We start from the raw sequence: 14,002 nt of genomic DNA, 5'->3' as shown, positions 1-14,002 counted from the left end.
CACTCGCTGCTTCCAACCTTCCGTGCTCCTCTCACGCCTACCACCCTGCGGGTGCTCCTACCTCCCCGCAACCTACTACTAACGCACAGACCACCGCTCCTGCTGTTATGGTTTCTAATGGAACCACTGAAATGGAAAATCAACTCCGGCTGCTCCAACAGCAGCTACAGCTTGCGGAGCTTCGGCAGAAGATCGCTCTTCTTGAGCCGCCTCGGGTGACCACTGTAAAGGTAAAGGACTGCGAGAGACTAATCGAACCTTTCGATGGAGACAGGAATAGGGATGTCACCGAGTGGTTCACTGATTTGGAACGAGTATTCGTCATTCTTGGCGTACGTGACGCCGACAAGTTCCTGATAACTTACCAGCTTCTCACCGGTGCGGCTTCCGCGATCGCCAAACTATCAGGGGTTTCGTCGTACGAGGCACTAAAGATGGAATTGATCCAGAGCCTCCATGTCGCCCCGACGGTTGAGTCCGTATATCGTCAACTTCGTGCACGACAGTTGCGACCCCAGGAGTCCGCAATTCATTACATGTTGGACATGCAAAGGATTGCCAAACAAATAGTCGTGTCCGAGCAGGAGCTAATCAACATTATTATTGATGGATTGGGAGACCCTTCACTGACTGCAGGCTTGCGCTATGTGACTCCTACCATGGATGACCTGCGCCGACAGCTCAAGTGTTTTGAGGCTGCTCGACTCCAGAAGACCACAAAGGCTGTTTCCGCTGCCCCACAAGTGACTGCCCCTCGTCGTCCGGCGAGTCAGAACAAGCCACCGGAATCAGTCCGGTGCCACAATTGCTCGAGATATGGCCATTATCAGGACAACTGTGACCGTCCCAAGCGTCCTCCGGGTGGATGCTTCCGTTGCTTCAAAACGGGACATCAATATCGTGAATGCCCTGATGCTGTATCCAACGCTGTCGAACATCCCCCTACGACGTCTGATACGATCCACGATCTGATACGAGATGGCCAAATCGACCCTGATCAGGGGGTAAGTGTGACGTTTAACCATCCTTCTCTTCAGTCGGCGCAAACAACTTATGTACGCTCCCTTTTCGATACAGGGAGCCCTGTGAGCTTCATCAAAGATACCATAGTGCCACCTAGCATGCTAGGACCTTATGTTATTTCTGATTATCGCACTCTAGTGAAAGGGTCGCTTTACTCTCGCGGAAAAATCAATTGTACTCTTCAGTTTCGGAACCATACTCTTTCACATATTTTTGACGTCTTACCCAACATCGCGTGGCCAATGATAATAGGCAGGGATTTACTTAAACGTCTTAATGTTTCGCTTATACATTCTCCTTCTCTTATGATTACGAATTCCGAGCCCACTTGTGTACCCCTTCAGCTTCCTGATAAGTTAGAAGATGTTATTCGAAGCATATGTGCGATTCAGGTTGACGACCTTAAAAATGAATTTGATCTAGGGAACACCCTTTCTAAGGCAAGTCGTGCCCTAGTTTCTTCAATTATCACCCATTCTTATCTCGAATTTCATCCAAATAAGCAACCGGCACAGCACTTTATGAAAATTAACCTTACGCATAACACACCCATATTCACGAAACCCCGTCGGCTCTCTTACGGTGAAAGGCAGCAGATCAGGGAAATTGTCGACAAATTGTTAGCCGAAAAGATCATCAGGCCCAGTCATTCTCCTTACGCTTCGGCTCTTGTTTTGGTCCGGAAGAAGAGTGGTGAGGTTCGCATGTGCGTGGACTACAGGCCCCTCAACAAAATCACTGTAAGGGATAACTACCCCTTACCCCTAATCGAAACGTGTTTAGAACATCTATCTGGTAAAAGAATTTTCAGCCTCCTTGACCTCAAGAGCGGCTTTCACCAGGTCCCTATGAGTGAAGAATCTATTCCTTATACTTCATTTGTTACCCCAGACGGACAGTTTGAATATCTTAAGATGCCCTTCGGACTCCGAAATGCTCCATCGGAATTTCAGCGTTTCATTAATTCTGTTCTGAGGGAGTTTATAGATTCTGGTAAAATTACAGTTTATCTTGATGATATTATCATCGCCACCCCGGATTTGGAATCACACCTTGACACACTCCAAGCAGTTTTACGGAAGATTAAGGAACATAACTTAGAGCTCAGATTAGATAAATGTCGATTCGCGCACGAGGAAATTGAATATTTGGGTTACAAAGCTAATTCGTCAGGTATCCAACCTAGTGAGCGACACATTAGGTCCTTAACCAATTACCCGATGCCTACGAATCTCAAACAGCTTAGACGATGTCTGGGTCTCTTCTCGTACTTTAGACGATTTGTTGCCTCCTTCTCGTGTATAGCTAAGCCCATGACTAAATTGCTTCAGAAGGATGAGCCTTTCAATTTCGACTCAGCATGTGTCACCGCTTTTGAAACGATACGTAACAAACTTGTCTGTTCTCCGGTCCTTGCTATTTTTGACCCAAAACGGGAAACGGAACTGCACTGTGATGCTAGTTCGTACGGTTTTGGTGCCGTACTCTTTCAAAAACAGGATGATAACCAGCTCCACCCGATTGCTTTCTTTTCCAAAACTACCTCGAAAGATGAATCCAAATTGCACAGCTACGAACTTGAGACCCTTGCCATCATTTACGCTCTCAAACGCTTCCATACGTATGTCCATGGCTTGCCTATAAAAATCGTCACTGATTGCAACTCCTTGGTGGAGACCCTAAAAAACCGGAATGCATCTGCCAAGATCGCCAGGTGGTCACTATTTTTAGAGGATTACGACTACACCATTTGTCATCGGCCCGGTACCTCCATGCCTCATGTGGACGCTCTCAGTCGCACTGACGCTATTTGTGCTATCAGTGAAAACGATCTTGACTTTCAGCTTCAGGTTGTCCAATCTCGTGACCCTACTATCAAATCTCTCAAACATCGTTTAGAACATGAAGAGGTGGAGGGGTTCGTGCTGCAGGATGGGCTAGTTTTCCGTCAATCGCCTGACGGAACCCATCAATTGTATGTTCCTGTTGACCTGGCGGACAACGTTGTTAGATGCACTCACGAGCGTATAGGACACCTCGGTGTTAACAAAACCTTCAGCAAATTAAGGCAGCATTACTGGTTCCCTCATATGAAACCTACGGTAGAACGATTCTTAAAAAACTGTTTGAAGTGTATAGTTTATTCTGCTCCTTCTAAAACCAGTAACCGTAAATTATATAGCATCCCCAAGGCACCCGTGCCTTTCGATACCCTACATATCGATCATCTTGGTCCCCTTCCCCTATCCCACAAACGGAAACGTTATATTCTGGTCGTCATAGATGCATTTACGAAATTCACGAAATTATACCCTACCGCTACCACCAACTCCCAGGAAGTTTGTTCTGCTCTTACACAATATATGTCATACTATAGCCGTCCTAAACGAATCATAAGCGATAGGGCCACTTGTTTCACTTCCTCCCTTTTCGAAGATTTCCTTGAATCGCATTGCATAAATCACGTTCTAAACGCGACAAGTTCCCCTCAAGCTAATGGGCAAGTGGAACGTGTCAATAGAGTATTACGTCCCATCCTGAGTAAATTGAGCAATGCTCCTGATCACAACAATTGGGTATCACAACTACGGTTGGCAGAATACGCCCTTAACAATACAGTCCACGCATCTACGAACTTCTGTCCCTCCGCATTATTATTCGGTACCGAACAAAGAGGTGAAGTCCCAGACGAATTATCAGAATATTTGGAAAGCAAATCAGATCAAACCCCTAGAGATTTAGAGACCACGCGAGCCGAAGCGTTAGTTAACATAGAGGAGTCCCAGCGGAAGAATGAGGAATACTTCAACAAAACCCATAAGCCTCCCCTACGTTATGAACCGGGTGATTTGGTGGCTGTCCGTTATGTTGACACAAGTGAAGGCGGCAACAAGAAACTGCAAGCCAAGTACCGAGGACCATATACTATTCATAAAGTTTTGCCACATGATAGGTATGTCGTTCGTGATGTTGACGGATGTCAACTTACACAGCTGCCCTACGATGGGGTATTAGAAGCGTCTAAACTTAAACGCTGGACTGAATCTCCTTCTTAGGAAATTGAGGACAATTTCGAATTTTGTCAGGATAGCCGAGCTGTAACGTCCGACCGTTATCATAAGGTTCTTATAAGTTATCTGTCATGATGGTGGCTGCGACCACCAGCTGTCATGCACCTGTCATATAAGTGGCTGCGTCCACCACCAGCGATGAAACTGTCAAACAAACGTGGAGGAATAAACTGAACACTCTTGAGTGTGCCTTCGAACAAGAGAGACGTACTTCGGACCTTCGGCTTATTATTATTATAACTGTTCTATTTGTTAAACCTTCGGCTTCGGATTGACTCGTTATAAATTGTTCACCGCACCCAGACTCTACAGTGTGTTATCTTTTACTCGTTTTGGACAAATATTTTCAAATATTTTCATGTTTGAAGTTACAATTTCTACATTCGAAAGTATGCTATTCCTAAGACAACACTACCTATTTTACACATCCTTGGCACGCGTTGCTATGTTTTGGTTGTCAAACAATGTTAAATCTTCGTACGCTGTGCCAACTGCAGTTTTCCAACGGAATTTTTCGAGCGCGCTTTGGCGATTATGCTCGTCGTTGAGTGGTAGAATCCATTCTGTTTCATTCGTACAAAATTAACCTTTTTGACTTCTAGTTGTGCAACATGTCGCAAAGTGATCGTGTAACGGATTTAATCATGCATTACTACATGGAACATGGCCGCAATCGGGATTTGGAAAAGTACCTACGCTTGCGGCGTATGTCGAATGCGACGCGTTCTTCCAGCGACGGAAGCCTTCCGGGGCTGGACGAATTGCAGCGGAAGGTAGCAGGAGGCTCGAACCGTTCCGGATTGGGAAAATCGATGGAAAACCTGTCAACGCTCCGAAAGAAAGCAGAGCAGCAGGAGCTAATTGAGGGCGAAAAGTCGCTACGGAACGCGTCCGCCGAAAGCGCGAAGGTTGCTAACAAATCAACGGAGCAGCCCGGCGACAAAGGAGGCCCTGCTTCGGACGCTAAGGGAGTGACTGTTAAGGAAAAGAAGACCGAGCAGAAGAGTGGAAGAAACTTTAATTTCAATCTGGAATCAGTTATTGAAATAAATCTTCCACCTCCATCAAACATCACGATGACGACACCAGCGATGACCTCCGCGATTCCACCTATTATGTATATGCAACCAGCAGCATTGCCGCCTCAGATGCCATCCATTGGAAAAGAAGAACCGGCGCGAATTGTCGTGCACGAAAACAGTACCCAGACGGCTACTACTGAAGATGACCCAATACGGCCGGTTGTCAAAGCACAAGCTCCGGCGACTGGTGAGGAAACACTGGATAGCCTGAAGGATATATCTCCCGTTAGCAGCATTGCTTCAAACAAACAGAAACTGGAATGGGATTCCCTCGGTGACATCGGATACGATTCGAGCGAGCGTTTGCAGCTCTGCGGTGCGGCCGATCTCAATGAAACGGAGAAACGTTGCTTGCAACGATACTTTGCCCGCAAGGGTCTCAACTTCGATCGGAGCGTTGTTGTCGTTCGTCAGCGCGAGGAAAAGGATAAGAAATCGCGTCCAGAAGATGATGGGTCAATTATGCTTCAAAAACCTGGCGCACAGAGTACCCCGAAGCCTCTACAGCCTTTGGCCAAGAGCCGTGAGGAGGCACAAAAATCTACTCAAACTTCCCTTCGTGCGCGCGTTGTTGAATCGCGGGGAATTCAAGCGTCTGATTGTAATACCGAAAGCGAAAGAAGCGACCACCACCCATATAGAGAGGACAAAGCCGTGGGGACGGCGGAAAGCTATACCCTTGCGTCAGTTGATGCGGCTGAAAGTTTTGAGTTCTTTTCACCTTCGGTTCCGGCGACAGAGAATAACACCCCATCCGGTGCCGCTTCCGTTTCAACTCCAGTACATTCATCATCGACGGCTTCGTCCTCGACGGGGAATAACAGTGCCCCGCTGGATGTTGGTAACCGCTCCCAACGGCCAACCTTTGACGACGAGGTAAAGCTCGGACTGACACTGTATAATTCCATCTGTGAACTTCAAAGCATGCCAACAGGTGTGAAGGAAAGTTTGATCGATAAAATATTTCGTAAACTTTCGCGCCACGATCCGAAAAAGAGGACACGCGAGCAACTACTGCACGACTATGCTGAATCCGTCCGGAAGCGCTATGAAAAGGAGGCCAGCAAACGGGGACAGGTGGAGGAAAATGTGTATGATGATGTGGGAACTTCCGGAGATAAGGCCGAAAAGAGCGAGGAAAGTGTTCAGCAGGATCGAAGTTGCGGTGCGGAGGTAGAGGTCATTGAGGAAACTAAAAGCCCTGAAGCAATTGCTGGAAGTGTAGATGTATCGGTCGGTTCAGTGAAAGGATCGTCTAGCGGTTCAAATGAGGCCAAAAATGTACGTCATGATTCTACGGTCCGCGAACATGGTTCAATGGAGATTTCCTCCCACCAAACGGGATCGTCATTGGTGGAATCGATCGGTACGACGAAAGAGAATATTCCTAGGAAGCTCTCGGCCCCCGAGGCGCGAGACCGGCGGGTTAGAAAAGCGATGCAGGAGTACTTAAAACCGATGACACATTCCGAGGTTGAATATGAAAATTTACGCGATCTAAAGCGACTTAACCAACAGCGATCGAATGAACCACAGCTGGCGCAAATCGATCGGGCCATTGAGCAGTTGCTGGTGAAGAAGATGTTACTTCTTAATACAGGGGAATCTGCACCGGCGGTACCGGTAAAAGATCCCGTCCGAGTAGAGCTCTTGCCCAAGCAATTGCCTAGTGAACGTAGCGGGACATCGGATTACACATCTGTTCATGAGGCCATTTCGGTAAACAGTACCGCAAAAGAGAGTAGTTCCGGCTGGAATTCCCACTATCATATGGCAAAAGCATTGAAAAACCGGTCTAAGCTGGAAACACCGACGGCGGACACTCCTAGCCCGGCATCCGACGTCAGTATTCCGACGTTCATCAAGCAGAAGAAGGAAAAGTTTGTCGAAAATTACGATCAGGTGCGTCAGCGCAGAGCGTTCGAGGAACAGAACCACATTTATACCCGCCCGTACAGCAGTAGCGGCCAAAGGAATGGTGCTAAACGTCGGCCGCAGGAGAAGGAAAACCACAACTTCGGAAAGGATAAATACGTGTTGAGCAAGCTGTCCAAAGGCACGGGTAACGACAGAAGAGCTCCATCGTCTTCGAACAATTCCATCATGTCACCGCAATTCATTTCGTCGGATTCCATCTCCATCCCGGTCGTGACGACATTGACCAACACAACGACCACGCACCATTACGATATCAAATCCAGACGGCCATCGCCTCCGATTGCCACCGGGCGTACGGCGGGTACTCAAACGACTGATTCCATTCTGCGTACGAAGCCAATATTTGGAGAACCGAAACCGAAAACGAACTCAGCAACGGCTGCCGTCCAGGTTCCCTCAACTATCGATGTAAGGCCGATAAAGGACCATGCGTATCCAGTGACCCAATGCCATTGCCCTTGCGGGCAACTTCAGCAAAGAGCAAGCATTGGAGTGCGAACGGAAATGGATAACAATAGTGGCGTGCGCCGTAGAACGGAAATAATCGACGGAACTGGGGGAGGGCGGCAAGACAAACAGGCCCAAACGCAACCCTCGTCCATTGCGTACGTCATAACATTTGAAGGTGGCATGCAGCGCAAACCGTCAGCCGCTGCTCCAACACCTACGCCATCGCCACGATCTTCCAGTGTAAGCAGCAACGATGAAAGCGATCCAGAGAATGGGAAAGATAAGGATTCAGAAAAGATGTTAACATTGCGTGAACAGTTTCGTCGTTCGTGCCCGGCCACTCTGAGCAAGATCGAGCAGCGGCGCCAGTGCATCAATGAGCTGAACAAGCTGCGTAGTAAGCGGAACCAGCAGCGGCAGCGCCTGTTGCTGCTGACTTCGGACGATTCGCTACGCAAAACGAGTTCAATGGGACGAGGAAAACTACCACCACCTCCGTTGAGCCAGCGACGTGTCTTTGCCTCGACCCGTGCCATGCGGGAAAGCACGCGACAAAAGGTACGGAATCTTCCCGAGGTTCAAAGAAAAAAGGAGATCGAGCGATTTAACAACCTAAAACGTAAAAATCGGATTATGAAGGATGTTTACAATAAGGTATGAGAACACCAGAACGATTTCGAAAAGGCAACATAACGTCTAATGAACACTTTTTACTTTTGCTTCAGAACTTACAACGGAAAGTGCTGCGCGGTCAAGTTGATCTATCCAACAGCGTTCGAGTGATTCAAGATTAGGTAGCTGAAACCGGAGCCCGAAATATTGGCGATAGTATATAAGTTACATACATGCATTTACACTCCAATAAAATGATATCTTAAATAAAATGGTTGAATAAAATAGCGTTTTTACAAAATATTTTATCCTCGTAACGTTCCCTTTTTTTCACAGGACATATGCTAAACTTCGTTTGATTTTTAACTGAAATATTTCACGAAAACTGAACTGAAATTAACCGGTTCGAACCGTTAATGTAAAAGGTTTGATAAGATACCACACATATTTTCCCCAATTTTATGTAAAGTTTAATTAAGCATAAACATTTACAGTAAGAGTATAATTGTAACAAAATTCTGCCAGATAAACTAAAATAATCGTCGTTTAAAAAAACAAGGTCTTTATGGTCATTACACCTTCGCTTCAACAACCTTCCGATACTTGAAAAGTCACATGACAGATACGCGAAAAAGAAGTAGCGAAAGAAAAAATATTCCGAGCCAGCTCGCAGTCACTTGTGTGCCGTCGTTCTTCGTTTATCGTACAACTCCGTGTGGCCGTACTTGGTAAGCGACCGTGCTACGGTGTTGGCAGTATTAACCAGAGTTCATTGGTGAGCAAAGTCTACCATCTTTAGGCCGACAGCTTTTCCGCCCATTATCATTTTTGTCGGGCTAACGCTTGGAACATTGTGTCTCGTTTTTCTTTTTTAGTAGCAGTACCGTACACACAGCAGCCGCCCCAGCAAGGAGGAAGCAGTAACGATGTCGACGATGTACAATAAAACCCTATCGGCCCACCAGGCCCACAAGGAGCACGTCCTGGCCGTGTCGCGCGATTTCATCTCCCAGCCACGTTTGAGTGAGTAGAGTAATTTTAATTCGTTGAAATACCCGCAGGATGTAAAATTGCGGGTTACTCTGATCGCCATTGGGCTCAAATGTCGGTCATGTGACGGCACTGTGTTGTGGGAAAAGAAGTGTTTTTTTGCAAACGTTATGCACGTTAAACATGTGTAAACTCGATTGAATTTGTTATAATTAACTACACGAGGCTGAAATCGATACTAGAAATCGATTTTATTATTATTTTTTTATTTTTAAATTCCTGGTCACAAGTGATGTGAAAAACTTACTGTTCTGACTTCAAGCGTTTTACCCCTAGCGAAAATATAGTCCCTTTAAATTCATCCATTTGCTGAACCATTTGGGGTTTGGGAAATGGTGGTATTTTAGTAAAAACGTAAATAAATTTCTATGCCATTTTGGAAATTCTGTTTTGATGTCACATGACTGTCAAAACACCTGACTACTACGACCGAACATACACACGCTCGCGCAATGGCGTTGATAATAGCGCCGCTTACTACTACAGTCAGCTGGTTGCTGGACGGATCTCTCTTTCTTTCCTTCGCAGTGTTTACACAAAGTGTGCGATAGCGCAATGGCCGCCAGGCTATTTGATGCAAAAATTAAAGCACCCTTTGGATGTTCTGTTATGCTTCGTAAAAATTAAATTCCTGTGATTTTAATGCAGTTGGTGGTACACGATGTTGCTTGTCCGTCCACATGAGAGTATACTGCAACTGCTGTTCCAATGAACTCCATTTATCACATGTTGATGTTACGTAAACGAAATGGAAAGATATGGCCGGGTGAAGCAATTTCATTGATTGAATGGTGCATGTAAATCGTTTTATATTGTTCAATGTTTTAAAACATTGATATGAAGCATCTATCTGTCCTCTTCATTACTCACTTTTCTTGTTTGTTTGCTTTCGTGCAGTCTACAAAACCGTCTCCGGTGTCAACGGACCGCTGGTCATCCTTGATGAGGTGAAGTTCCCGAAGTTTGCCGAAATCGTCCAGCTGCGGTTGGCCGATGGCACCATCCGCTCCGGTCAGGTGCTGGAAGTGAGCGGCTCCAAGGCCGTCGTCCAGGTGTTCGAGGGTACGTCCGGTATCGATGCGAAGAACACCGTGTGCGAGTTCACCGGCGATATTCTGCGCACCCCAGTGTCGGAAGACATGTTGGGTCGTGTATTCAACGGATCCGGCAAGCCGATCGACAAGGGTCCGCCAATTCTGGCCGAAGATTTCCTTGACATTCAGGTACGTGTGACTAGGAAACTGGCATTCATGAAACGATGTGAACTAATGTGTATTCTTTGCCGTCGGTTTCGTCCTGCAGGGTCAACCCATCAATCCGTGGTCTCGTATTTACCCGGAGGAAATGATCCAAACCGGTATCTCCGCCATCGACGTGATGAACTCGATTGCCCGTGGACAGAAGATTCCGATCTTCTCGGCTGCTGGTCTGCCGCACAATGAAATTGCCGCTCAAATTTGTCGTCAGGCCGGTCTGGTCAAGCAGAGTGGCAAGTCGGTGCTGGACGAGCACGAGGACAACTTTGCCATCGTGTTCGCCGCCATGGGTGTGAACATGGAGACGGCCCGTTTCTTCAAGCAGGACTTCGAGGAGAACGGCTCCATGGAGAACGTGTGTCTCTTCCTCAATCTGGCCAACGATCCCACCATCGAGCGTATCATTACGCCCCGTCTGGCCCTTACCGCCGCCGAGTTCCTCGCCTACCAGTGCGAGAAGCACGTGCTCGTCATCCTTACCGACATGTCCTCGTACGCCGAGGCTCTGCGTGAGGTGTCCGCTGCCCGTGAGGAGGTGCCCGGACGTCGTGGTTTCCCTGGTTACATGTACACCGATTTGGCCACCATCTACGAGCGTGCTGGACGTGTCGAAGGCCGCAACGGTTCGATTACCCAGATCCCCATTCTTACTATGCCGAACGACGACATTACTCATCCCATTCCCGATTTGACCGGTTACATTACCGAGGGTCAGATCTACGTCGACCGTCAGCTGCACAACCGACAGATCTACCCGCCGGTCAACGTGTTGCCGTCGCTGTCGCGTTTGATGAAGTCCGCCATTGGTGAGGGCATGACGCGCAAGGACCACTCGGACGTGTCCAACCAGCTGTACGCTTGCTACGCCATCGGCAAGGACGTGCAGGCCATGAAGGCCGTCGTCGGCGAGGAGGCCCTTACGCCGGACGATCTGCTCTACCTGGAGTTCCTGACCAAGTTCGAGAAGAACTTCATCTCGCAGGGTAACTACGAGAACCGCACCGTATTCGAGTCGCTGGACATCGGCTGGCAGCTGCTGCGTATCTTCCCCAAGGAGATGCTCAAGCGTATCCCGGCCTCGATCCTGGCCGAGTTCTACCCGCGCGACTCTCGTCACTAAACCGCGACCCCCCGCTCCCCTTTGCCGGTGGGTGGAGATGGATGATGTTCGTTCGTCGTTTGCTAGCACTTCTTCTGTAAGGTAGATATTACTACAAACATCCTTTCGGTTTGTTTGCGTCCCTTTTTATCTTGTCTGTTGTGTAAATAGTGGATTGGGAATCGAGAAGAAACACAAATTAAAAATTAATGTAATATCCATTTAAAGCATTCCTTTTGTGACTTTACGATCATCCAATGGATCGTTTCTTGTCTAAACGGTGGGTTACGTTTCTTAGCAAATTTGCCACCTTAATATTGTGAACAGCTCAGCGTGTGACCGTTTGGTGCGGATTAAATCTTAAAAAAGAAAGCTACGTGTGTGTGTGTGTCTATGCTCCTAGGAATGGGCTTTGGTAATCGAAAATACTGCTAGAGATTGCGACACGAGATAATACTTTTTAAAAACACTTCCATTTCGATGGGCTTGACGAAATTTTGGTATATCGGCCATGTGCACCTTGAAACACAATCCTCTTTCTTAGTTGAAAAAGTCTCCCACACGAATCGCGTGTGATCGCCCTCGCAGAAGATTCGGCCACCCCGTGGGGGTCTCGGGGTTCCCTCTTGCGCGCACGGGAGGGATACAGAACCATCCAAATCCAAGCCAAGCCAACGGAAGGGAAAACAACCAACATCTAAACACGACACGACACGACGATGACAACGATCGCTATACGACGAAGGAAGAGAAAAGTCTTCAAAACGCAACGGAACCCCCTGAGCCTGACGGACACGTGGTCGAATCGTTTGGGGTGTGCGTCTCGTAATGTATGAACCGGCGGATGCGCGCAGATCGCAAACAGCATCCGATCTGCGGGTGTCGTCGGAAGATGACATCGAGCACCGACCTCAAAATGCTTGAGTGTGCCGAAACGGAACGACATCGCTTTCGGGCCAACATCTTGTGAAAGCAAACATCAGTTCCGTGGGGTCACACGGGAACTCGTGCGAGAGACAGGATTTTGTTGATGGTGCCATCCGGGTCAAAAGTTTCCTCAATCGCCATCGTTCGGATGTGAAGATGGAAACTTAACACCACACTGACGTAGCAGATATTTTCGGCCATCCTAAGAATGGGCAGGAAAAGCAGCAACAATTGCATAAAACAAACGCAACATAACAACGCTGGAAAATTGGTTCGGGAGCGAACACACGCAGGACATTTTTGCATGCCGGGTAGGAAAACACAAAAAAAACTACTTCAAGTATCGTGCTCTATTTTACGCAAATTATTATTATTATATAATCCTTGTTTCGTTATCGAGTTTGCGGCCGGAAGAGGAACCATGGTTCGCCGGACAATCCATGTTTTAATATTTACCCAATTTCTTCGTTAGTGTTGATTAAGAGTACAACTAAGGCGTTTCCTTTTTACATATTTCTTATCGTATACATACATACATAGATACTGTATTTGTCTTATATGACATTTATTTTTATGCTTATTTTCCACAAGGAATGTTTCGTACACTATAATGTTTGTTTTTTTTCCTTGCATATTGCGAGCTCGAAACGGCTAATTTGGCTTTCTTTATGCTGCTGGATCGTTCCGGGGCTTAGATGATGTGGGGATTTCAGATCCGCAGCAACAGACGAATCTCACCGTTAACCACGCCGTCACCATGCTGTCCATGGATATTGCCATCCTTAAAAGAAGATCAAAGAAAAAAAAAGTTAATCAACAACCCCCTTGTTCACACACACACACACACAAAAAGAGACCACGACGTTGTTGAACGGGTGGCAAATTGGTGGCGGCGTTGGGTGGTGGTTTCCGTTTACCAGGACGCGGAAATGAAGGATTCACTTACGATCATATATGATCCCGCTTGGTCCAGCGCATTCGTCAGTCCACGTGTCGTCCAGGTGAGCGTATGCAATGTTACTTATCGTTACTACTGTCCAATAAGTTAAGGCTCATCCTGAGTTAGGAAAAAAAAAGAGCAAGATCCGCCGGTACGTTTTGCGACATTATATTATTATCCGCCATACCCAATGGAAAACTTTTAGAATCGTCGACGCTGCGGGGAAAAATATTTAGTACCGTAGTTATATTCGCTTTGATGTAGAGAGGAAATTGGTAGATGGGTAGCTGGAATGGTTATGAGCGAATAAACGAAACCGAAATGCAAAACTCTGCGGCTGCCACTGGCTCGTCCGGGTGTAGGAATCATTTGTTACTGTACCAGCAAACTAGTTGAAACCGTAAACCATCCACCCATTGCATGAAATCAATATTATTGCCGTATTAGTACTACACGACAAAAGCCGAAATAAATCGACAAAACATCTGTGCTGGAATAAGTGTGCAAAAATGATGTCATACTTCTAAGGTCCATCGTTGGAGAATGAATACAAT

At 47.0% G+C, this 14,002-nt stretch overlaps 2 protein-coding genes across 2 annotated transcripts; both read left to right on the top strand.

Annotated features, from left to right (window-relative positions):
- The first annotated feature begins 4,619 nt into the window (after positions 1 to 4,619).
- LOC131271362 (centrosome-associated protein Alms1a-like) lies at positions 4,620 to 8,453 on the top strand. The gene is made up of 2 exons (XM_058272765.1): positions 4,620 to 8,218; positions 8,290 to 8,453. The coding sequence occupies exons 1-2, from the start codon at positions 4,706 to 4,708 to the stop codon at positions 8,356 to 8,358; spliced, it is 3,582 nt and encodes a 1,193-aa protein (XP_058128748.1). The 5' UTR covers positions 4,620 to 4,705; the 3' UTR covers positions 8,359 to 8,453.
- Positions 8,454 to 8,822: 369 nt separating this feature from the next.
- On the top strand, positions 8,823 to 11,814 carry LOC131261254 (V-type proton ATPase subunit B). The gene is made up of 4 exons (XM_058263239.1): positions 8,823 to 8,951; positions 9,052 to 9,199; positions 10,124 to 10,449; positions 10,529 to 11,814. Exons 2-4 carry the CDS (start codon positions 9,103 to 9,105, stop codon positions 11,600 to 11,602), a joined length of 1,497 nt encoding a protein of 498 aa, XP_058119222.1. The 5' UTR covers positions 8,823 to 8,951; positions 9,052 to 9,102; the 3' UTR covers positions 11,603 to 11,814.
- Positions 11,815 to 14,002: the final 2,188 nt, after the last annotated feature.

Source organism: Anopheles coustani, chromosome 3, assembly GCF_943734705.1.
Source record: "Anopheles coustani chromosome 3, idAnoCousDA_361_x.2, whole genome shotgun sequence".
NCBI lineage: Eukaryota > Metazoa > Arthropoda > Insecta > Diptera > Culicidae > Anopheles > Anopheles coustani.
This window is presented reverse-complemented; position numbering and strand designations above follow the sequence as displayed.